At 43.0% G+C, this 26,137-nt stretch overlaps 1 protein-coding gene across 6 annotated transcripts in view; it reads right to left on the reverse strand.

Moving 5' to 3' along the window:
• Positions 1–26,137, reverse strand: part of apaf1 (apoptotic peptidase activating factor 1) — a 44,905-nt gene that overhangs the window by 7,032 nt on the left and 11,736 nt on the right. For 5 of the 6 annotated variants that reach the window (XM_084345647.1, XM_084345643.1, XM_084345646.1 and 2 more), the window contains 7 exons: positions 25,909–26,034; positions 23,969–24,085; positions 21,041–21,166; positions 19,131–19,262; positions 18,872–18,997; positions 16,711–16,836; positions 13,247–13,393 (listed from right to left, as the gene is read on the reverse strand). In XM_084345647.1, the coding sequence (XP_084201773.1) occupies positions 13,247–13,393; positions 16,711–16,836; positions 18,872–18,997; positions 19,131–19,262; positions 21,041–21,166; positions 23,969–24,085; positions 25,909–26,034 (900 nt within the window). The remainder of the gene's footprint in view (positions 1–13,246; positions 13,394–16,710; positions 16,837–18,871; positions 18,998–19,130; positions 19,263–21,040; positions 21,167–23,968; positions 24,086–25,908; positions 26,035–26,137) is intronic. The other variant, XM_084345648.1, reaches the window with a different exon arrangement.

Genomic DNA, 26,137 nt, shown 5'->3' on the forward strand with positions numbered 1-26,137 from the left:
CCAGCTAGCCCCAGCCCATCCCGGTCCAAAGCTCCTGTGCTAGCGGTGTTAACACGAACACTCCCCCTGGTGCTCCAAACTTCCAGGCAGGACTGCTAGCTGCATGGCTAACTGAGCTAACTAGCCAAGGGCACTCTTGTGATATGCTGACACCCATATGTTTTGAGTATAAATTCGACAGGTGGACAATTCTTAGAACGCAAAATCAATTTTTAATTTGTTTAAAACAAATACGATAAATAAAAATAAATATGATAAGCGAGCGATCGAGCCAGGACCAACAAAAGCAGGGTCAAATGAAGCGCAATAACAAGATACAGGGCGCCATAAAACCAAGAATAATTTCAAATGAGAACAAGAACATAAAAACAATCAACAAGGGATCTCTAAATATAATACAAAGCCAGGAGACAATAAAAAGATAAAAGACTAAAAAAAAATCCTAAAATAGCATCAAACTGTAAAACCCGATGGTAACGTGACAGACATGTGATGAGGCGTCCGTTGGTCAGTGTCACGAGGCAAAGCTGCAGAAAGTTTGAGCTGAAAGGCAAAGATCATGTTCAGGTGCCGTCTATAGAAACACTCATCCTTACGGTTCCTTCTAACAGTTTCTTGCCTTCTCAGTATAGAAAGTTTGCGTACTGTGTGCGAGCTTCTCTCTGGTGGCAGCTTCATAAATATATTCATACGAGACAATGGAGGCTGACTTCAGAGAGATTTCTTATTCATTGGGATGTGGATAGAAAATCGTTTGGGAAATAAATAAATAATATCGGACTGGAATGTCTGTCCAAACAACAAATGACGAATCAAAGCACTTCACTGTCCTGCCAATTGATTTTACACTATACCCACAATACTACCAGAGACATTAAAGAGAGATCTACAACATGAACACAAATATAGAGGTGTGTTTCAAACGGTGCAACCGTCACTGCTCACATATTCCCAAGCCTCTTTCATGTTGGCATGGATGTTAAGCATGCCAACTCAGACACAGACCTCCACTTTTCCTTCGCCCACAATCGAACTCGCGTTTAATTCCCGTCCAATCTCCTCCCAGCAGCCATGTCTCTTTCTGGAAGTCATGACCCAGTTACTCAAGATAATCCACAGATCTTGTCGTGAGCATGAAGGAACAATTTTCGGTCAGTATCACAGCACAGAAGGAAGCGTACGTCTGGCTATAGTGATCACGTGACTATCTGCTAACCTAGAAATGTCAGAGGCCGAAGGTAGCCATTTTGTACTGCCGTGATGAAGGCCTTAATGGCTGAAACGCGTAGGCGTGTTTTTTACTGACGCTGTGATTCAACGGCCATGATTAATTTAAGGCTTTCTAACTCATCACCCTCTTGAGTGGCTCGTACTTTTTCTACGATTCTGAATATCTCAGACATCTCGACAGCTGATATCTCCGAAACGCAGCAACACACACCAAAACAATCTAGATGGATGAACAGCAGGACAGGTACGAGGAAGAATATTTTGATCTGGAGGTAAACTCCCCTTAAAGACTGTGTCTGTCTTGACATTTTATTGAAGAGAAGGCAGACATTTCTACTGCAAATGGTTTTAAAAAAGCTTCGAGAAAACGTACACTGGACTGAATCAGGATGCTTTTCATCCATTGTATTTTAAGAATGATGTGACGGAGAGAAAAGCTCCAGGAAGAAAGAGACAGAAGAGTACATGCGTGTAAAATGTCATCTGCTTTGGTAGAAATGTGACAACAGAAAACAAGAAGCGCCGCTGAGTCCTTATCTGCGAAGCCACACCATTCTGCATGTTCAGATAAGCTCCTTCTCAGTGTCATGCTCACACAAACACGGGTCAAAAATCACATCTGGGGAGGCTGGAAGTGTGAGTAACCTCCCGATTCATTTCGTCTAACAGCACATGAGCACCAAATCTGCTCCGACAGGCACTCGCCGCTCGCTGTCCTGGAGCTAAATAGGTCTTGCTTATTCAGGCTGCCTGAGGGAAAGTCGGCACCGATTACATAACGGAAATACCTGTCCATGTGTGTTCTTGTGAGGGCCGGAGCTTGGGCGTGAGCGAGCGAGCGAGCGCACAGTTGAGTCTTTCAGAAGGGGTGGAGGTGAAGGGAAGTAATTCATCTTCCTCTTACATAAATAGCTCCGATACAGCGTCCACGGGGAGTCGGTGAAGTTTCTACGCTTTAGAAGAAATTATAACGACTCTGCAGCCAGCAGGACTCACACAATGGGTGGAGGCACGGAGGGGAGGGAGATTAAAGAAAGAGGAGATACCGGCTGGAGTGGATTTAGGCGATTTTGTGAGGCCACCTTCGTTTCAGAAAGAAAAAGTGAGGGATGTAGTGTGTGACCGGGCCGAGAGTCTTGTGGAGAATTGAAACAGCGCGACACCGAGGCTGAATTATTCATCCAAGGTTCCATCGACTGAAATATTGATGCCCAGACGATCCTCTACACATCTCTACCTCGCACACTGTCTTTCCTTTCTTCACTTTCTCTCACCTGCAGTCCTTTATTTCCACCTCCATCACCTAATGTGACCAGGAGGAGAGGAAACGGAAATATGTACAGATTGTAGGTAGAAGGAAAACTGAAATGGAAGAGAAGCAGAGATTTTACGGCCGATGAGATCAGAGAGGTTGTAACTCTTTGCATTTATGCTTTTTTCTCTCGCATGCCTGTCTTCTTTCAGTCTTTACGGCACACAGATAAAGGGAGACGGAGCCATAAAAAGGAAACATTAGAGAGAGACGCCGTGAGAGAACAAGAGGCATCACAAAAAAGAAAGGGAGGAGAGAAAAATTGAGCTGGTGGGGAAAAGAGGAGGAAAACAAAGAGAGGAAAAGGATAATGTGAGTGAGAAAGAGAAAAGGATCTGATGAATGGAGAGGAGAGAAAGTACAGAGTAAGAGCTCTTGTTTATTCTGAATCATGGACAGGTTCAGCAGTATGAAATGTGGTAATATATTAATGCTTCTTTCAAACCCGGATGGAAAACACTGCTCTCAGACCACTAAACCAGCCGGTCCACGAGCAGGTACAGCCAAACCGTAATATATTGTTTGCAGTCAATCTGTACGACCAAAAAAAGATAAAACTGTGAATTTATTTGTGCCGTTCTCACCTTAATAGCAAGAAAACAGGACAGTTTACATTGTTTATCTATGATTGGATGATGTTTTTACATCACATTTAAAAAAAATAAAGCTTTTTCCTTCAGATTCAACATGTAGGATTGGCGGCGGCGACTCATCGGTTGGAAACAGCTAGCTTGGCTCTGTATAAAGTTGACAAAATCTGCCTACCAGGACTTTTAATGCTGATTAATCACCACGGTATAACTGGTTTGTTTAATCTGAACAAAGTACAAAGTATAAAAATGACAATATGACATTAGTTATGAGTTATGTGCCGCGTTTTTTCGTGGCTGGGGGTCTTTGCTTGTTTCCTGGGAACTGATCCAGGCAAAAACAAACGGAAAAAAAAATAGATTCAAACTAGTCCTTGCATTTTCTCCTCGACTGTTATCAAAAGAATGAACTTGATGTTGGAAGCAAATACATTTAATATTGGCATTTATTTAAGTTGAGTGGGTTGTGGGAGTGGGCGCCACAAACAACAGTAAACAACGATGAAAGCAGAGCGGCGGGTTTTGGGAGGATGAAGGGTGGAAGGTTTGGATCCAAGAAAACAGAATACACTGAGGAGGAAGTAAAGGAGATAAGTCAGACAAAAGCCAAAGAGTTTATTACAAAGATTGTAAAAAAGGAAAGAGAAGACAAAGCCAGTCAGTGTGTGTGTGCATCCACCATCACCATCACCAGCTCCCTCCACCTCTATCAGTGATCTCCCATCTTCACTCTGCCTCATTTCGTCTCGGTATGATTCGCTCACACAAAGGCCCTTCTTCTCCAGCCAGAGAGACAATTAACCCTGGCTTAATGAGCAACGCTGGGGAAACAACTGCCTCCTAGAGACAGATAAATATTTCACCAGCCTGTGTTTATACCCCGAGCCCGACAACAAGAGCACAGAAACCAGGCCACGCTCGCTCCAAAGCTCTTTCAAAGATCTTCCACTCTGACTGTGAATGCTAAAAGCAGCGGAGGACCTATAGAAAACACACTCTGGATGCGGTCTGACCACACGAGGAAGAACTCGTGTCTGCCAAAACACACGTTTGGAATAAGAAAAAGATTTTTAAAAAAAAAGAAAACGAGAACAATAGATTCAGAGAAAAACGTTCAGGAGCTGTTTTGCATCTGATGAGTGCGTGTAGGTATTTTTAGAGGCAGGTCTGCTGCGATGCCGGAGCAGCACGGCGGGGTGCTCACTTCTCAAACAGCATGACGGAAGAAAAGCGCCGAGTGAAATCAGAACTGCGAACGCTGCCTGAACCGGCGCGGTGGCCCTGTTACACTGCCTCATTTACATACACGTCTTCTCAGAAGCAGAAGTCATCAAAATGTGTTATTTCTATCTCTGGACCAATTTTGAATGGGGTGGGTGCAAAAAAATCAAAGTGAAAGCCAAGGGGTGCGACTGGCCTGGTGACCAAACATACAGCAGCAATCACAGCTAAGAGGGTGGTCTTTATGTTGCTAAACAAAAACAAAGGATTTGATTTACATAAATGTGCTGCTGGGTGATGAGATGAAAAGTTAATAAACCCTGTGAGGGAAGTCAGTCAACGCTGTTGCAAATAATCAGGAGGTTTTCTTCAAAGTGGCGCTGAAACATTTAAAGAACAAAAAATGGAGAAAACAAGAAAGTCAGCTAACTCCCCGGTTGGAAGCAAGAACTGATGCAGCTATTAATAAAGTATATTAAGAGACTTTTCATAAAGCATCCTGCGTTCATGTGTTCAAAAATAAACTGGTCGCCGAAGTACATCTTTCTCTGCTACAGCACCAGACGTGTCAGAACTCAGCAGGCTAACACTTACACCCCAGGGGATAAAATACGTACCCGGAGTCGGCTATACTGTAAAACTGTGACACAGCAATGAAAGGTGAACTGTGCCGAGCCCAATTCAGCCGGCTTTAAAAGCCTGCCATGATTTCTCTTAAAGCGCTTGGGTCTCAATGTGAGCGTGCCTTGTTGAAGTAAAGGCTTGTGAAGGTGCTTTGACATATAGTTTGAGCAGTGAAAGTTGAAGATTGACTGCGTGAAGACGGAGTTTAAAACTGGCTTTTTGTCTATGAGGGGAAACTTTGAACTATTAAATTATTACCACATAAAATTGTTCACATGTGAGGTCGCATTTTGCTCCTTGAACAGGATCTTTACTGTTAAGTTTAAGTTTTACTTTTGGAGAAAAAAAGCATTCGGTCATTAGTTTTGTGGTCCACAAAACATTTCAGGAGCTTCGCAGCAATTCAGTGTTGCAGCGTTCTCCTTGATCTATTGCCTCAGTTTACGGTTTCCTAAAGAGTTTATGATCTCAATCGCTACTTTCAATTCTTCTTCAAAACAGCATGATGCTCCGTTTGTAAATTAAAGTCCCATTTAGAGTAAAATAGACGATTAAGCAGGGTATGCTTTATGTCCTTGGGTTTTTCAGTCAGATCCAATCAGGATATCCTCCCCAGCTCCCTGTTCTCGTCCAAATATGGTCGCTTCTGGCTTCAAAAAAACCAACATGGCGACGGCAACAGTGGGATTATATTGTTCCGATAAGCTTCTGTAATGAAGGTGGGATGCAATCCACGTAACAAAGCGAAGATGATTATTAGAATTTTATCACGTGGCGTCGTCTTGTGGGTCTTCACAACTGTTACGTTTCTAATTGGAGCCTTTTCCTCAAACTTCGGCTGACAAAAATCTGCTAATTAACCCATAAACTACAGTGCCTGATGTTCATTCTGTCTTATTTGTTCTGTAACAACATCAGAAACTAACTATGGGACACTTAGTTTGGCCTCAGATGAAGGCAGACAGGGCTCGAGCCTGAGAGAGACTAATGAACACTTGGACTGACTGATGTTGAGCATTGAGAGAGAAATCACTGAGGTCTTTGCAAGTGAGGGAGAATGGAGACACATTTACTTATGGCTTAGTCAATCTCATTATACAGGAATCCTGACTGCCTGATACCCCATCCATCCCTCAGAGAGGTGATTGCATTTACTTTCCACCCTGTCCTTCCCGCTCAGTCCCCATCCGCTCGCTGCTACGCAACTGTTTCTTAATCTTTGACAGATTCTCCGTCCATCAAATGTCTCTTGAGGGAAGGTCAGCGCAACCTTCGCTCCTTCATTTCATCACGCCTCCCTGCCCTCCTTCCCCGCCTCACTTTGAGCCTCGCTCGGAGTGATGACTGGCTGTAGCAGTTCATTAGCCGTCGAGGCCTCGTTAGGATGCGCTTAACGATGATGGCTCAAGCTGATAAAGCACAGAGAGAGAGACAGATGGAGACATGGTGGGTGAAGGCAATCTTGAGAGTCCTGAAATGGCGTCGCTCTGACATGCTGTACAAAAATAAGCATCATTTGAAAAACAAAATCGAACAGAGCTTGACCTCCGGTGAGGGACGGCGGCTTTAAAACATAAGGTCACCGAAGTGGACGGAGAGAAGATGACAGCAGAAAGAAAAACACACAACAAATGAAAGGTGTGAAACAGAGAGATAACATTAGAGGAGAACAGCGCAGGAGCAGGTCTGCTGAGGAGTCAGGGGCGGGAGTAGCGAGGGGAGTGTAAGGAGGTGAGATAAGGTGAAATTGTGTTTCTCCCTTTCTCCTCCATCACAGGCTTCCCTGATAAGTGATGTCTGACAACACTGGTGGCAGGGGACAACTGTCATCTAAAACACTCCCATCCATCTGGGGATACACTGCTCTGAAGTGTGTGTGTGTGTGCTACAGATGTCATTGTGTCAGCATGTGGGTGTGTAAGCTGGTGTGAGAGAGACAGAAGAGAATAAAAGAAGCGACTGTGTGTTGCTTCGGGCTTAAGAGGTTGGTGGTGCTACGGACGCATGTTTTGATGAACGGGTCCCTGTTTTATTTTATCTTGTGCTCTCTGGGCGTGGGTGGGTGCAACAGTACACAGAGGTCACAGTTCATACCATGCAATTTTAAAAAAACCCAAATGCATAAGGATGTCTCTTATCATTTTGGTGTCTGAGGTTCTGAGACTGAGATAGCATTTTAAGAAAGTAGGGGGTTCAAGGTTAACAAACTATATCTAAAAGGACGCCTCTCCCAAATGTTTTATTCACCGGTAATGACCTTTTTTTTCGAACTCAATAAGGGGTATGATGGTTGCATCAGTGAGCCCAATCACACCGAAAGAGGAGGATTAACAGAAAAGAACCGATCTGCCGTCCTGCTGATGAGATGGCACCTCAGCCGGGCCTTTTGACAGCTGGCTTAGTGAAATAGACAAAGCTCTAAGTACCCAGAGATATTGATTGAGGCTGAATGAGGACACTCGGCTCACTCAGTTGAAAAAAAAAAAAAAAAAGGAGCTACGTTTAGAAAGATTTCTGTCAATATTTATAGAAAAAAAAAGGGAATTGTTGAGTGCTTTGCGGTTTATATGCAACAGGACGACTCTGGTGTGAATTATCCTGGGCTGCTGGGCGTGTGTGTGTGTGTGTATTAGTGCTGTCAGGATGAGCCTTTTCACACCTGCCGCCTCCCCTCCTGCATCGTGGCTCCGTGACAGATTGGGTCATCGGCTTTTTCGGAGAGTGTGAGTATGCGTGTCAAGGCCAGGTGTGAGACAGGTACAACATTTTCTGGCAGGACCCGGAGCAGAGGGAAGGAGGACTGATGGGAGTCAGTGTAGGATGTAACAGCCACTCTCAGAGGGCCCGACCGCACCACTTCATCACATCCCGACACAGAGACAACACACTCTGACAATTTCTACAAGCAAACCCACCAAAACAACTTGTTTTTTATTACGTAAAGTGAAAAGATAGGAAGGAAATGAAATGTTTAATTAAACACTACACAGGTAGCCAAACACGACTGGGGATTGGACAAGTGCTTAGACCCCCACACAATAGCCCGCTGCTTTTAATTACACTCACGCCATTCAGCCGACCATACAGAGAGGGAGGGAGTGATAAAACAGGGACGAAAAAAAGGAGCCTGAGAGATGATTAAGGCTGGAGCACTGACAGAGACGAGTAAAAAAAAAACCCACTGGGACAAACAAGAAAACATCATTCCACACGGGGAGCCGAGGAGACAAAATAGAAAGAGGCAAACAATAAGGACTCCTCACGCTACACGCCTCACGTTGCATCATATCAACCCATCAACTGAAAGAGAACCATGGGAGACATCGCCCGCCGTCACTTCTCCTGCTCTTATCCAACCAGTAACAACATCATCGCGTTCAACAGCAGCAGCGAGAGCAGACACACTGAGTCACTCTGTAGAAAAAAAAGGCTTCTGATGTTCTGAGCTGCGATCAGAGAGAATCTGATAGCTGAAAACTCTCCACTGACTTTCACATCACGATAAGAAAAACATGCCTTCTCTGCTCTCTTCTGCTCAGTTTTATATGTTTTTCCAACAATAATCTCTCCAAGTAACACCGCAATGAGCGTACTTAACATATGCTATGGTTAGTGTTTGTCTCAGGATATATTACAAATGGAGGTAAGTGGTGTTCATTTCAGGAAAATTTGAGAATTTCAACGTATCCGGATTATAATCAGTGAATTAAACATTGTGGTATTGACACAAACAATGCTTAAAGGGGTTGTGCTCATGTTAAAACATAATCCACATTAATCTTATCTTGCTGGTGTTTACAAATAGCCCCTAAAACAGATTTCGCCACAGTCTTCAAATTCTGATTTGCTTGCTCTTATGTATATGCAAAACAATTCACTGGAGCTGGGAGCTGTATGTTATTGTTTTGTTGTGCTGTATAATAGAGTTAGGCCTCAATCCTCCATCTTCACCCATATCACAAGAAAGTATTGTACACAGTAACTCTCAAACCACGAAACACTACAACAACAATTCATCTACAAAGCGCTATATTGTAGACAACGGGACTTGTTTCAGTTTCTCGAAGACGTTTCACCTCTCATCCAAGAGGCATTACTTAACGGGCAGGATGTAGCCAATCAGAGGCAGAGCAGGGCGGGTCATGCCGAGCAAGGTAGTGTGATCTAAAATAACGCCGCTAGTAGCAACTGTATGTCTGCTGACTGACTGGAGTGTATATATTTTATAATATATATAAATATATATTTGTATAACCCCTGTTACGTAGTGAGTTATGGAAGTAAAGGCTTGACTCCAAACCGGGCATGTCAGGCAGTGCAGGAGCAGTGTTTTCTGTGGGAGAGAGTAGCTCCCTTTGGTGTGGACTTTTGGCTTTTTTCACTTTTAGTAGACCTTTTACATGCACAAAAATGCTACATAACACTATGAAGGGAAGGCAAAAACCCAAAAAGCATAACATGACCTCGTTAAACCATCTGGGGAGGGAACTCAGTACAGCATTGTAGGCGGGTGTTAAGTAGTGTCGTAGGCGCGCCTCCTTTGTTTAACAATGGTCGTTCCAGTTTGACGTAGATGGATTCTTTGACGTCTTTTTCTTGCTTGAAAGAGGCATGAAAGAATCAATCTACGTCAAACTTGAACGACCACAAACAGAACTGTGCTTTTTGTATCTGTGGATAGAGGCATACATAAATGCATTAGTACAATCTGTAGTTGATGCAACGGCCCTAACATCCTCCAGAGAACGTGTTTTACGTCATCCGGTGGATTATTGCCAGTAAAGACGTGTGAGGGTCTGGGTGCAGGCAAAACGGAGAGAAGTTTGACATTCATTTGCATATATTTCCAACATTGTAGTGATACAAAGCTGGTTGAAAAATCTGCACATTTTGCATTCTGGTGCTGTTCCCTTCCAAAGAGAGTGAAGAAAAACAGAAAGATGAGTAATTGTTGCTGGCAATTTCAATTTTGCGAAACTGGAAGTTACCGTACGTTGGGAGAAAACATGTTTTTATTCAAGTCTTGGAGGAAGAAGCACAACAATTTGAGGCCATTTAGTATGCTACTGCAGAGGCATGAATATGAAGTCAACAGAGGTTTTGTTCGTGTAATAAAGATGCTATACTATCTTCAAGAACTATTATTTTATCATCAAGTTGTGTGGTGAAGTTTCAACTTTCTAAGAGCAAAAGTTTGTACCACTGTTCAGAGCTGTTGTGGTATTCGAGCCAAACTTCACTATCAATCAGTCTACATCTATGATCCAAATGCACATTTAATACAATCCCACTGATCCTCCATAATGAAATCTCTCCCTTACACCAGCTGAGGATAAATACAAACCAAATACCCTTACGAAGACATTCAGACGATTGCCAAGCCTTTTTCCAAGACTGACAGAAAAATAATTACAACGGTGCATGATTTTTTTTTTTTTTTTTTTAGATGTCAGTAAATGTTTTATTTGACCACAGTCTCTCTTCTCGCTTTCTATTTGTATGGAAGCTGAGGTATCAGAGAGGGTTTTTAAATATCAACTCACTGGACTAATGAGCCTGTTCAAAGTGCTGTCTCTGAGGATAATTGCCAAGTTTTAGTTTCAAGATTCGCAGATTGCAAAACAGGCGAACATGGTGACAGATGATTATCATGCTTTCCCACTCTGCTGGCTATATTATCTGTCATAAGAGGTACACACTGAGTCGTGGTAATTACCATGACGGACAGGATGCCCTCTCATAGCTGTCCGGCCGACACACAGTACAATTAATCAATCAACACTGGCGACTCAAGGGGGGTTCACCCCTTTGAGACAGGGATAATAATCCATCACTGCTCCTCACATCCACACGCTGATCCATCAAGTCAACACACCCTGCTCAAGACGAGAGAGGGCAGGAAAGAAGTCTGTGAAATGGAGTAATGGAGTGATACGTCAGACGTTACGATGTGATGGAAAATGATGTGGATGACCAGCAAAGAGCAGAGCAGAGTAGCCCTGTCTGTAAAGTTTACTCATTAACAAATGGAAGGGTATATTAGTGGAGTTTAATGTCTGTAACCAACGGCTGTTTAATGGCTGGTTTCCAGTTCAGTCACAGTTTAAAAAGACAGAGAGAGACAATCCATTTAAAAAAACACATAAATGCTTTGATAAAAAGCTCAGCAAGAGACGCAAATAGCACATAAACACCAAAACTATCTCTTATTTTACAAATAACGGAAAAAAGTCACAATATAATCCAGCAAAATAAATTTTTACGTATTTACCGTGTATATACATGTATATATATATATATATACACACTGCAGATTACAGTAGGAGGTGGCTTTGAAACAGGCCTGTTGACTTTTTGTTTTGTTATGTCTTTACATGTTTCAATGAAAAATATGTCAATCAATCAATATATGGGGCAGTAAAAATGATACTGAGCAATAAAAATGTCCACCATTTTAAAATGCACAGACATTTTCTAACTTTTAAGTTGTATAATGACTTCTTATCTTTGAGGAACGGAAACCCACTAAGGCATTAAGATTGCTTTTTATTTTTGTTGATTCTGGCGGCCCCTGCGGACAAGCATGTTTTTACTTTCTATAAAGCCAGCACTCGATGCTTTCGAAGAGCTGAGCCACATCATATTCATTTGGAAAATTTGGAAAGTGCTGTTAGGTGGACAGAGTCAGGCAAACTTTTTCCAGTCTTTAAACTAAGCTAAGCTAATAACCTGCTGAGTCGAGCTTCATATTTAGCGAACAGATATGGGAGTAGCATCGATCATGTCATCTCACTCTCAGCAAGAAAGCCATTAAGCAGAAATACTGACTTCATTATATTATGATATAATTTATATATATTAATGAATGTGATACATGTTTTGCCATATCCCCCAGCCCTATTGGCCCACAATCTAAAATCTGGAACGTCGCCAAAAGTGGCCCCTATTATCTACATGCAGTTGGCTTGTTTGTCTGACATAGATTCAGTGTGACCTTGTGCTCCAAGGCTGTGAATTCAAACCATTAAGTCACTATCCTCACATATGATGTCATGCTCCTGCGTCTGGTCTTTCTCGCAGCTCATCTTTCTTTTTAATAGCCTATGAGGGCGTTTATGTGGCCCTTGAACTGCATTTGCTGCTTCATGAAAATCATCTCATTCACACACTATAGGCTATTTGAAAAGAGTAAAATATTGTAAATACATTTGTTGCTCTCATTATGTTCGAGCTCATTTCTAGATGTTATTATCTCGTCAACAGGAATCTGCTGTAGACGAGATTAAGATGCGTTTTTTTGGCCATATGTCTATAAAAAGCCCCGAACAGCAGCAGCAACCACTGCTTTCGACAGTAACATCTCTGCCGACCCACACGAAGGTGTGCGTGCACATATTCACACACACACACACACACAACACAACCACCACACACAGTATCAGGAGTAATCTGAGATATAAAGCCTCATCGATCAGAACTGCTCTCCCTTGAGGATTACATCATTGCCCAGCAAATAGCCAATCAGAGCCGAGCGGAGACTGCCCGCTCTGTGACCCCATCTCTTGTAAAAGTAAAGGCAATAAGATAGAGCCACACACACACTCGCAAACACACACAATATTCCAGTCACGTCACAAGGAAGCATTGATATCATTCTGTCAGGTATTGAGTGTTTTTGTGTAAACCTGCACCACTGCAGTGCTCCTCTAGTTAATGTAACAATGGTGCATGCTGGGGGCAGTTTTGTTTTGTTATCACTGAGACAATGAACAGTTCTCACTCTCACAAACACCTGGATGTACCGTTGATAACAGCTAAATGCATGCAGAGTGAAGGAGTCAAGCGCTGCATAACTTTGTGGAAATGTCTTTATGTGCACAGTGTACACTCGAGTGTAAACGTGGGCAGCGAGAGGCACACGGTGCATTTAGGTGCCAACTAGCAGTCTGTATTGTATCTATAGAGGAGCGGATTATGAAACAGTCATATATTAAGAGGTCATCTTTAAAAACTCTGCTGCCACTTAGGGAGTTAATACATAACTTTGTGAGCTTCGTGATTTAATACTATATTCAATATTTTTCTTGTTTTGCATGAACATTTGGTGCTGGTAGCCATAATGTACATCACATTGAAAAAACATAAATATATTTCATTTGAACAGACTTGTTTCTACCTACCAAGCTAAGTCTTCTACTTCCCTTTGAGTCCATACACTTAATGCAGACTTTGAGTAACCACATGTCTGGATGTGTGCATGTAAACATACCTTGATGTAGCCGCCGGTCGAGACCAGAAGGGAGTCGTCCGGGGAGAAGTGCAGGTCGGTCACCCAGCCCCCGTGGAGCGAGTCCATGGCGTCTTTACCCTCCCGGGAGCAAATCTTCAGCAAAGAGCCGTCCTTGACGTTCCAGAGCTGCGATGGACAGACGAACATTATGAAGTGGATGTCTCTGATAAACAGAGATGTTGGTTAAACACTCAAGATCCCACTTACAGATTAAAAAACTGCATGTTTTACATCATGAGTGAACTTCAAGAATCAAAACCCAAAGACTCAAAGGTCGACTCATTGTTTGATGGACTAATGATTGCAGCTCTGTGAGTATGATAACAGGTGGTCGTATACAAGGGTAGATCATGAACTCTGTCTCCGTTCAAGGACGGTCTTCTTGCATCAGATGTGACCAAAACTACACGATCGCATTAACTACCGAGCAAACACCATCTGCTTATGAAGGTCATGAGATGTGGCTGAAAACAGGTTGACCTCATTTTAATACTAATACTGGTAATAATAACGTATTTTTGTTGTGTCAAACGTCTGTTTCTAAGGTCAAGATGAACCTTAAAGCTCAACAAAATAGAAAAAAATAGAGTAATTATAAGTAATAGTAGAACACTGAGAGGGACCATTTTACTGCACAATAATTACCTTAACTACATGTTTCTTTTACTTAAAGTCCCTCTTCAGTCAAAAACTCGAAGGCTGTTTTCAAAATCAGCTGCGGAAAGATTACATTTTCTCCGTGCTGACTGAAAATCTGATTTTAAAAAGGCGGGCATACGAGCAGGATTTGTGACATCACAAGTAGCTTGGAAGGATCCTGATCCAATATGCAGCATACACAAGTGTGATGTGGGAACTTGACGCCTCCAGTGCACAGTGGAGGAGTAGGAGACATCTTGTTTCCAGCAGTCCAAGGTGTGAAGTGAAAAATATTTGCATTTTCAGATAATGAGGGAGAAGGAGTGGGTGCCATTTTAAGGATTCTGATGTCATTAGATATTTTTAATGTGCGCCTCGTGTGGAGGGGATCTTTGAGTAGGATTTTTCTTGCAGGCCCTTTTACTTGTAGTAAAGTATCTCAAGCATCTCAACACTTTTTCCACCGCTGGAGGAAAATGAATTTGAACAGAGTCACAAAGCGTGAATATAATGAGTAATTACCCATAATACACCACATCCATAATGAAAAGATGTTTTGTGGTTCTATCATCGCTGGTTCACCACATCATGTCGATTGCAGCTGTTATGCAACTGTTCACATGTCCGTTTGACAATGACACATCACACGTACAGCTATATTTAACACTTGGCATGCTTTTGTGCAGAATGACTCACATTTGTTTCCATAGAAACAGGGGTGAGATTTCAGTGTGGTTTATGTAATTGGATCTGATGGACTCGTCCATTTCTGGATAATGGAGCAGTTCAGCTCAGGGGCCACCAGAGGGCATTAACCCCTTGTTGGCCGGTGCAGCGCTGCCATTCTTGGCTGCAGGCTGAGCAGCGCTGGATGCCTTTCCAGTGTCTTCGTCTCTTCCCCCTCACACAGTCTAACTTTTCATTTATTTTGTGTGTGTGTGTTTTGTGTACGAGCGGAGCAGATCCCAAAGCCTTGGGGATCCAATTTGGCATCCCGAGTCCTCTCCTTCACCTCCCACTGTCAGACATCTCCTCCTCTTCCTGCTCTCTTCATCCCAACTCCTCGCACAAACCTGCGCCCTCCTCCAGCTCCTGGCTCCCCCGTCTGAGAGGGAGCCCTGCCTCCTTCCTTTCATCTCACCCCTCCTCTGTGCACTGCAGCAATCATGCTGCATTAGTAAGCACTTTATCTAAATGAGTGATGAGATGTAATTATGGTGATCTCTGGAATAAATGTTGACTGGTGTAATTACGTTTTTTTTTTTGTATGATGCACAGCAAATTAGATGTTTGAAGGTTTTGTTGTTACTTGTCATACTAGTAGCATGATGCCATTCGGTGTGTGGACACTGTGTGAGCCAGGAGTCTCAGTAGGAAGACTTTCATCACCTCAACCTCATTCTCCTCGTAACTCTAAAAAAAAAAAACCTCTTCCCACTTTCTTTGCTCCACTTTGACATCTTTTTTTAGGCACTTTGCTCAGGTTGATTTTCAACTGAGCTCAAATCAATTTTCGGATCACAGGGCTTCTGGACACTTGGTTTACGCCGTACGAGCTGCGACGAGCCATTTTCTGTTTTTGTTGCAGTTGTTTTTTTGTTATGTCATGTTTTACATTTCAAATCCATATCTACTTCAGTTGTTTAGGAGAATGCAGCAACACTGTTTTTTGCTGTGAAGCTCCAGAAATGTTTTGTGGACTACAAAACTTCACCTGACTTTCCATCGGCATGATGTTGAGTAGATAATGACTGACGGTTAAAGTAGCAGTTACTACTGCACATGAATAAAACAAAACATGGGGAAGACAAACTGACAGTCGCATTTCAGAGGAATTCTGGACGAAATATTGTGAATTCTTAAAAAGAGGATATCAGGCTCAACCTCGTGTGTTTGGCGGGATTAATCTTAGTAGAATTTTTTTTATCACACCTGTTCAGAAATCTCACCACTCAGGCTCTTCCAGTTGCTGGAGGAATTGTGGCTCTCAGAAAGCCAATCACGGCCACTTGTTTTGAGCCTCTCAAAAAGTAAATACTTTTTGGCTGAAGATTTATACAGAATAGGTGACAAAACTGACTTTCAAACATTTAACTTATCTCCTTTTTGGACTTCTACAATCAACACCTACACAGAATATAGATTATAGCTGCTAGAAAGCAATTACAAAGAGCCTCATCTATTGAGGACTGGTATGATGTAGGATATATTTTACAAAATCTTTCTAATGTAAAGAAACGTCTTCTGAATGAGACTTCAGGACATTAAATCTGAGGAAATGTGGGATAAGTTGTGATCGTTACAGCTAACTTCCTGTCCGTCTTGCAGGTAGTAATCCCCTCCCTCCTGTCTACCTCACCACAGGAACGTGGACCGCCTCTTTATGCAGTTCTGTGTCCTGATTGGATAATGTGAGGCAGGGATACCAGAAAATGTCTTTTTTCATTCAATACATGAGCAGGGGGAGGAGAGACATTGGTTACTGACCAAACACTTTGTAATGGTGATAACTGTTGGACTATAGAGCGACGTAACACTTAAATATATCACTTACAGCAGCTTTAAATTCAGTTCTCTATTTTTTTTTTCTCTCGTTTTTAAATTCATCTCAAATGAAAAACACGTTCCATTGTGTTCTATATTTACTCGGTGAAAAGCTGAAAAGATGGATCACTCTGTAAAGCTTTCTAACTAATGACTACTGTGTGAACCGCTGCTATTATGCAATTCCAAATAAAGGAATAAATGTCAAAAAAAAAAAAGAGAAAGAAAACGAAAAAAGGCTGAATGTCTTGAACACCCACCCGAATCTCTCCATTGTCGTCTCCTGTTGCGAGGCGCCGGCTGTCCCAGGAGAATCGGCAGCTTCGGACACAGTCTTGGTGGCCTTTCAAGGTGTGGACGCACTCCCAGGACTCGGAGTGCCACAACTAGGAGCAGAAAGGAATGAATCGAGAATGAAAAGCAGAAATTGGCTCATCAAAATGACAGCCAAAACGTAAAACGGACACATTCTGACTTGGTTATTGCAACATCTGCATTTACTGGACACATTTACGAACCCAGGTGCAGAAGAAATGTAATTATGGAAACCACCACAGCAGCGTTTACCTGGAAATAACAGGTCATGCTGATAATAAGTTTTATTTCTTTTGCTCAAACCAGTTACCGCCCGTTAATAAGTTTTATGAGGACAAATAATCTCGCCAAACGCAGAGTTAATGTTGTTACAGCGCTGCATCAGTAATCAGTCCAGTCTCACTCTGCTGTTGTCCTTCTCCCACTCTGTTTGGATTTCCCTTCTCTACTCTCTGTCTCTCATCCATTGTTGCCTTCTCTCTTCCCTCCCTCCTCTTCCTCTCTCTGTGTTCCTTCCTTACCCCGGTCACATCCGGCGCCGCATAGAAAATAACACAGCTCATAATTAGACACTTCATTTGGCAGCAGTGTAACTACGTCTGTGCACAAAGTCCCATTCATCTGAAGGTCAGTACAAAAGTAGGAAAAGAGGAAACTGAAGGACGGAAAGAGCGAGAATCTTCCTTTTTGTGGTTCTCCACAAAGATACTCATGGTTGAGCCGTACGGTTTGACCTCCAGATAGATAGAGACCAGGGACTGTGTGTTTGTGTGTGTTTTCAGCCACCAAAGCTCTTACTCGGTCTGGAGAGCAAAGACTATGTGACTGGCTGCTAACCAGCCCAACAACACACACACACCCACACACACACACACACATCTCAATTATAATCTTAGCCAAATCCATAAAACACACATTCTCTCTCACTACCATCTATTGACAGAAGCCAGGTTGGCTGCCGACCCAGTGGCTGTTCTCTACAGTAAGTGTCGACCAAATCCAAATTCCCGTGTGAAACTCGGTGGCAGTGGCACCACATCAACTGCTGTAACAAATGCCTGAGAGAGCGGCTTTGCATTGTTTCTAATGCCGGACGCTCAGGAACACCAGATGTCATCCGTGGTTGAATGCTGGACAGAGAAGTATCAATCTATTTCTGCTGACATTAGGAGAAGTCACTGACGATACAATACAAGAGTAACCTTATATTACTTCTATAAGGCTCATGCAGCATAATGACTGTGTAGGTCACAATCTCTTTTAAATATATTGTTTTCAGGTATTTAAAAGAATATTTTAATAGTTTTCAATCAAAATAAAGAGTCAACATTCACTTTCTGTTCACAGCGGGACACGGACAGCAATGATCACAGTGGTGACACAGCTGTAAGCAATCCCCACCCCTCTATGCGGTCACCTTAAGGGAAACAATGAATTTAACACCGAAACCCACAGAGGTTTTCATTATCCAAAAAATGAATGCCGCTGAGAGGGAGCCAATGTCAAAGAGCGCATACTTTCTATACGGTTCAGTGGGTGCTATGCAATGAAATTCCCTTTTCTGTGGAAGGCGAGTTAGAAAAGAATTCAGAGCTGCTTACAGAAAAGGTTACACACCCAGCCCACTTAGTCAGTCAAAGTCAGGCCAAAGTCAAGCGCAGCGGTGTTGGGAAAACAGCAACCTGGCAAAAACTACATCCAGACAGGGAGGTGGGTCGGTTGCGGGCCAGCCAGCCTGGTGGGTCAGCAGGTCCACGAGCTGCAGTCAGACTAAATGATCACTGAACGTGGGTGGAAGAGGACAGACTGACCCCACAGCTAACTCACCAGGCCCGGGGGCCATCTGCTGCACGCTAATCTCTAAACGTCCCTCACCTCCCATACCGGAGAAACTTTTAACCACGGATATCACCCGCGGCAACGCGTCACTGTGCATGTGCTGGAAGTAATGGATTCTGAAGGAGGTTTGAGGGAAGACGCTGATGTGTAATAGGTCACGTTGTTACTGGCAGCACAAACAGATATGTCTCATTCCATGTGTGTGTGTGTGTGTGTGTGTGTGTGTGTGTGTGTGTGTGTGTGTGTGTGTGTGTGTGTGTGTTGAACCTTAGCAGTCTTGTCAGCAGAGGTGGTGGCAAACAGGCATCCGTCTGGCGAGACATGACAGGACAGAATGGCTCCCCGATGAGCCCGGATGTCCTGCAGCTTGTCTCCGCTTTCTGTGTCCCACATCTTGTAGTGAGTTAGAAAAAGAGAGATATCAGTTTGCATTTGATTTCAAGCTGCTGCTGCATGTGTGTGTGTGTGTGTGTGTGTGTGTGTGTGTGTGTGTGTGTGTGTGTGTGTGTGTGTGTGTGAGCTTCACCTTGACGGTGCCGTCGAAGGACCAGGACAGCAGTCTTGTGTCGACGGGCGAGCTTGAGAGCAGTGAGAAGCATCTGACTTGCTCCTTGTGACCCTGCAGCACTTGACACTCCCCTGACTGCCACCTCCACACCTAGAGGGGGCAACGGAGAGACAAACAGGGGCAAGGGTTCTTTAAGCCGCTGATAATTTACTGTCAAAGTAAACTTTGACTGACCCACAGACTTTGTCGTGTCTGCCTTTAGGTAAACTCAGCAGCTTATTGTGTAAACTTCCCATGAATTTGCAAGTCTGCAGACTTTCCTGGGATAATTACCCACAATCCAGTCTAATAGGAGCCTGTACATGTAGGTAATGTGTGACATCTGTGTTCTTCCATTCCTCATTCAGCAGTTGTAGCATCGTCTGTCACTGAGGCACTGACACTGATCATTTTGAATAGCTTGAAGCTTAGGTTGGAGACTGGAACTAGAATTGAAAAATCCAATTATACTTCCAGTAATAACAAATGTTTATTTAAGTTTGGAAAGGTATAAATACATCTCCGATTTGATTACTTTCAGGATTAAACTTTGACTTTGTTGGTGAGAAGTCTTCTCATAATTGCGTCCATTTTGACGAGATTCAAATTCAAAGCTGGGTCGCGTATGTGTTTCTCAAACCTTTCCAGTCGAAGTCAGAAGGGACATAATTATGAAAATAAAACAGGTTAAAAAACACCAGAATGTTTCTTTAATTTCCATCATGACTCATGAGAATCCGTTTAAATAACAGGACATAACAGGACATTAAAGCAAGGGACAAAGATGAATTTCCAGTCCTGTGGAAAACATCCTGGAAATAAAAGTCGAGAAAAAGAAATTGCACTACAATAACAAAGGCAAAACTTCGACATGTAGCCTCCACCAATCACTGGCCTTGCACATCTGTTTACAAAGTGCTTGTTTATGACAATGCTCAGGCAGGTAAATAACCAGAGACAGGAGCTCAACTGAGGCCGAAGATGTGGGCAGGACAGACAATTCACCTTTTCTCCTTCTGAACAGAACCTGTCATTGGTTTAAAGGTTACCATCCATCACCAGCGAACATCAGTGTCATTTGATCACTTTACATTCTCTCTGCGCCTGCATTAACATCTAAATACACACTACATTTCCTAGGGAGCACATGTCAACCAGCATGAATCTGAATAGCTTCTGAATAAGCAGCGGATGGTCCGAGAATAGTGATGGGATAGGCAGCAGCCGCATGAATACGCAACGAGGTGCTGCGTTGTCAGAGAGAGAAGGAAGTACTGCAGTGGACAGGTCTGTCAGCAAAACGAAAAGATGAAGAAGGAGGAGGAGATGAGAGGGGAGGAGAGGAAAGGGGGAAATGAGCAACAGAGCATGAACAGTGGAGGTTGACAGACCGTAACGGCGCGAAACACACACACACACACACACACACACACACACTCGCACACAAACACAGATAGTTGCACACGGTAAACTCAAGAGCAGGAGGGAGATAAAGAGCTATCGAGAACGGCATAGCCGAAGGCAAAGACAGGGGAAAAAGGAAGGACTGGAGACAAAAGAGGGGGATGAAGAATGGAGAGGTGAAGAGGGCCGACAGAGACACTGGTAGAGTGTAACAGGTAGGAGGAAGGTGAACGCACCAAAGAGACCTGAAACACTGGGGATGAGTGATTCAGCAGAGCAGGCGGTTTTACACAAGGTGAGAAATGGGGATGGAGGGAGAAGAATAATCGATAGCAGAGAAGAAAAATGGGAAGCAGGTTGTGGGAGGTGGTGAAAGAACATGCCGTGAATTAGGCGAGGAAGGATGGTGGAGGATGGGAGATATGGTGATGAATGGGAGCAACAGAAAAAACTGAGCAATGAGGGAGGAGAGAAGGTGAACCTACCCTGATGGTGGTGTCCTCAGAGGATGTGATCAGCGTTTGGCCGTTCTGGCTGAACTTGCAGTGCAGCACCGTTTTGGTGTGTCCCAGCAGAGTGGCTAAGAGCTTCCCAGAGGGCACCTCCAACACCTGGGAGGAAGAAACAAACATTAGCACCACAAGTGCAACGTGACACGTACAGCAATGCTAGTGGCTGTATGAGGTTTGCGTCAGGGCTGAATGCTAGCGTCAGCATGCTAACTTGCTCACAATAACAAGTAGCAGAGAATAGTGTCTTCTCTTATGTTAGCATTTTCGCCATCTTTGTTTAGCATGTTAGCATGCCAACATAAGTGAAAACTTTGCTCTGGCATTAAAAGAAAAGCCAGTCAAAGTCATTAGGATTCATGAATTGCGCGCCATGGGTGTCTGTATAAAATTTCATGGCAATCCATCTAATAGTTTTCACTTAGGACCAAAAATGTTATATTAGAAGAAAAGTCAGGGTTGGTTTGGGTTTCGTCCTCTGAGTGCCCTGAAGGCTGTACAAAATCTTCGTAGCAATCCGTCCAATATATACGGAGATATTTCTGTCTGGACCAAAGTGGTGGACCAACTATCGACAGAGGAAAGACAGACGGTTCCCATCTGTAGAGCCATGCCGCTACAACGGCTAAAAAAACTACTGTATCGCATGGGTATTACTCAGAGTGCAAAGTAAAAAATAGTCCTTGTGTAATAAAGTTCACAAGAGCTCTACTGTACCAAGAAGTCACACAAGGTTCACACCCTGTGTCTGGAACATCTATGTAAGTCTGAAATGATAGCTATGTTTGCCAAGATACACTCGTGGAGGAAAAGTGCCCCAGAAAGTTTACTAAAGAATTCTCTCAGAAAGTCACATTTATAAAGGGAGTAGCTGGGAAGGAGAGATATTAAGTGCAGCTGCTGGCTTGCTGGCGCTAAGCACATGAAAAAGGAAGTACAGTGGGGGGAAAAGTAAGCTTTGAGCATGACCGTTCAGTCTGGTCGAGCCCAAGGAGGTCTGCCAGGGGTCGGACAGCCATGGACAATACTGGGGGAGTCAGAGAAGCTTTGATGCTCAAAAGATCCAGCCCCAAGAAAAAAAAGCCATCATTCATTCTCATTTGGGATAGCTGCTGCATGAAACACTGTTATAATAAACTCTTGAATCTCTGGATGGATAGATGTAAGATGAGGTGGAAGAAAAGGTGGCCCGACTGGTTGCTGGCACTTTGGCCCAAAGACTTCAGGAAGTTCTTAATGGGGTTCAAGAGAGGTCTGAAGCAACATCAGAAAGTGTTTAGTCAAGCTTGTGGTGTCAGTGCGGTCACTCAGTTGGTCGAGACTGAAATATCTTGACCGCTATTGGATGGATTGCCATGAAATCGGTTTATTTTTCTACCCACAGAATTATTTATAATAACTTTGGTTATCCCCGTCGACTGTTGAAATTATGGGAGAAGCTTCTTGGTCTGAAAAGTGAAGTCAACTCCAAGTGCTCTTAACTTGCATTCTTTCTAATGGCCAGTCTGATTGTATGTAAGCGTATGAGAAAATTACCCTACTTCTCTGTGGATTTATTACCTCAGTAAACAGTTTCCTAAAGAGTTTATGATCTCAATCCGTAGTTTCGAGCCTCCTTCTATACAGCATGATACTCAGTGTGTAAATTAAGATCCCATTTAGAGTAAAATAGACGATAAAGCACGGTATGTTTTATGGCATGGCTACCTTGTGATTGACAAGCCACTAGCACAGCGATGCTCATGCTGCCCAGCTCCACTCTCTTAAACATGTTTGCTTATGGCTCCAAACAAACCACCATTCCCATCAACCTCAGCTTAGTGCTAATTACCTAATATTGACAAGCTAACATGCTAAACTAAGATGGTAAGCATGCTTACTATTTCAGCTGGCAAACATCAGCATGTTCATGTTCAAAAAGTTGTTTTGTTTTTTATGTGAACTTTAAATGAACTTGTTCTAATTATAAATGACTAGTATGAAGAAAGCTAATTAAGGTATTGACGTGAAGCATGGGTAGTGATTACAAACGCAATTATAAAATCCTTTGTTTGCACTTATCAAAGCCTTACATTTTTCTAATTAACCTCCAGATAGATCTACCCACTGATACAACAAATACTAAAAGTGATCCTTGCTGCAGCTGAGTCTGCAAACTTCACAAACAATAAATTAATGAAAGTCATACAAAGACAATCCTTCTCTCGTTCAGCTTCATTTAAAAACAGGGAATAAAGCACTGAAATCTAATGTGAAAATGCTTTTACCACCGAACAAATTAAATTAAGTACAGCGCAACATTATCTTGGTCCAGCACAGCACCTGTAGTTTTCAGAATATAAAAGAAAGGCCCGTAACGCTTGGGACTTTAACCAAGCACTAAAATATTTACATCTCAGAGGAGAAGGTTGAAATGCCTGAGCAGAACACGCCTCGGGGCACGCCGACCGTGTTTGTCAAACTCCACGCTCTGAGACGCAAGTTTTTTTCTAAGCCTGGGAGAGAACGCTTTAGAGAGCTTTACACAACCGGCTCAAGGATTTCTGGGATGGTGTAGTTCAGGTAAATGCCTGAGGGTGATTTGTAGAAAAAATAAACAATAATAAAAGCGGTCTAAAGTAAAGAGGAAAGATGGGGAACACTTGTTTTTTTTAATACGACTATCAAGGGAGTAAAATGAGTCAATAAAACTCAAATTTAATTAAAGAAAAAGTGATAAAAGACATGAGGAATGAGATGTCTCTCATGAAGGTGGTCCTGCAAGATGAGAAGTGCTTACTAATACATAGAGTAAAACTTAGATCCTTTTCTGTTGTCAGTAATCTCCCTTCTCTTACTGTCATTGAGGGCATTTTTCTATCTGAAACAGACATACACACAGATATTCCTCTGTCCCTACCATACCTCCACGCTGCCTGTGCATTGCCCTACAGCCAGCACCAACCCCCTGAAGGAGGTCAACAGTCGTCGGATCCTGCAGCCAACTGTCATCAGTACCTGCCTAGCTGTCAGCCCTGCTGCCTGGCACAGAACACACACACTCACACACTCGACTGCACTTGAGTAAGTAAATGATAAAGAAACACAGTAACTTTCTTTCCATGTCCTGCACATCTTACATAAAGTTCAATGCAATGCAAAGCTGGTGAAGTTGATGCATTTTTACAGTTTTACCTCCTATAAAGTGGTTGTGTTTAACAGATAATAACCAGATGAGGGAAAAGGCAAATGAATGCCTTCCACTGCAGTGGTCACTGGCACCAGGTGTGCCTCCTCCTAACACTGGGGCTCCCTCTAGTGTTTGCTCAGGAGACTACAGCAGCAAAAGCTGTGTGGACTCGATGAACATTAAAAAGCACTTCAAATATACCTAAATCTGTTAGAGGTAAGTGATCAAGTACAACGCTGGATAGGGCCACAGGTCCAGCAGCTCCATTGGGTGGGTGGTTGGTTGTTTGGATGGGTCTCGGTCCAGAACAGACCTCATGAACTTTTGGTTGGCGGATCAGATTTTTTTCTCTCTCTTTCTGTAACATTGCGAGATAGGACATTTTTTCAAAATTTCCATTAATTTCTCAGAGAATAATGATGAAAATCTTGATGAAAACAAAATCTTACTTATTTAGGTGCCTGGCATCTATGAGCGAGTACAACTTGATGTAGATGCTTGATCAGGTGAGCTTAAATGATGGTTAAGCAGTTATGGGTGGTTAAAGAGTGATACAGGGCTCTTGGGTTTGATATTGGATTAGGCTTGACTGAATTAAAAGGAGTCTGTTGGGCCTTGGAAAACACACAGAAAAAAAACTTAATTGATTTTTGTATATTTTGTGTGCAACAACTGAGAGGATCTCATTATTCTCCAAAGCTTTTTTTCTCTTAGTTTAAAATAGTCAGATAACTACTCATCTATGCTTCTTTAAGTCCTTGTGTAATCCTTCCCTCTTATATCTCTGGGGCCAGGCGAGGAGCTGTAATTAAAACCATTAACCCCTGCGTTCATTAACACTACAGGACCCTGTAATTAATTAGAGTTGCTCGATGATGTAGGGCGCCGGCCTGGCCACAGCGCAATACATCAGGGGACTGTATGCACGTGTGTTTTAATATAGGACAGGAACTTTCCCGGACGTCCTCTGCTTTTGCAATATGTGCGTAACACACAACAAACACAAGCAGTCACACACGGCGCACACACCTGCCACCATGCAGAGCAGGAGCTCATTCTCTGCCCGCAAACAACAATTTATCATCAAGGCAAAGAGCAGCGGAGCAAACAGAGCAGGGGGACAGACAGAACAAAAGGAGGACGAGAGATAAACAAAACAAAAAGGGAGGATTTTAAAAAAAGCAGTTTGACAGAGATGGTAAAACCTGAAATATAGAGCAGGAGGGAAGAGCAGTGAGAATATAAATCACAGGTAAAAGGAGAGGCAGAGCAGCGAGGAGCGGAGGAGGAGGGAGATGAAAGAGGTGTTTGGAGTTGACCCGACGTACAGCTGACAGGACAGATAAAAAGGGCGACAGCGCTAATGTCAGAACTCATGACTCAACATGGGCTGACAATCACCTCCTACAGCAACATGGAACAGAGACACACACACGAACACAAACACAGCAATAGACATTATCTCACACACACAGCACTAGAATAAAGCATCTAAAATTAATTAGAACTTTTGTTGAAATAAAAAAATTCACACACAGTATTTAATATAAGTCTTCCTTTAAAAAAGTCCGGCCTGACTCAAACAACCAATCAGCTAGTTTGTCAGCATCTAACCAGCCAATCACAGAGGCAGAAGGTTTTGGAATGGAGGAACTGTAGGTCTGAGTGTTTCTACCTGCACGGTGCCGTCTTCCTGGCCCAGGACCACAGCAGAGGTCTGCCTGCACATACATGTACACCGGATCCTGGATGACTTCTCTTCTGACTGGAACAGCACCGACCCCGTCCTGCCATCACGTACCTGAAATGTAAATTGTTCTTTATAAAAGCCTCATATAGCCCCGTCATTGCACAGCAATACTTGTCTGCACTTGAACTCACGCTCAAAGAAAACAATCATTCCT

Source organism: Pagrus pagrus (assembly GCF_965226575.1).
Source record: "Pagrus pagrus genome assembly, chromosome: 23".
NCBI lineage: Eukaryota > Metazoa > Chordata > Actinopteri > Spariformes > Sparidae > Pagrus > Pagrus pagrus.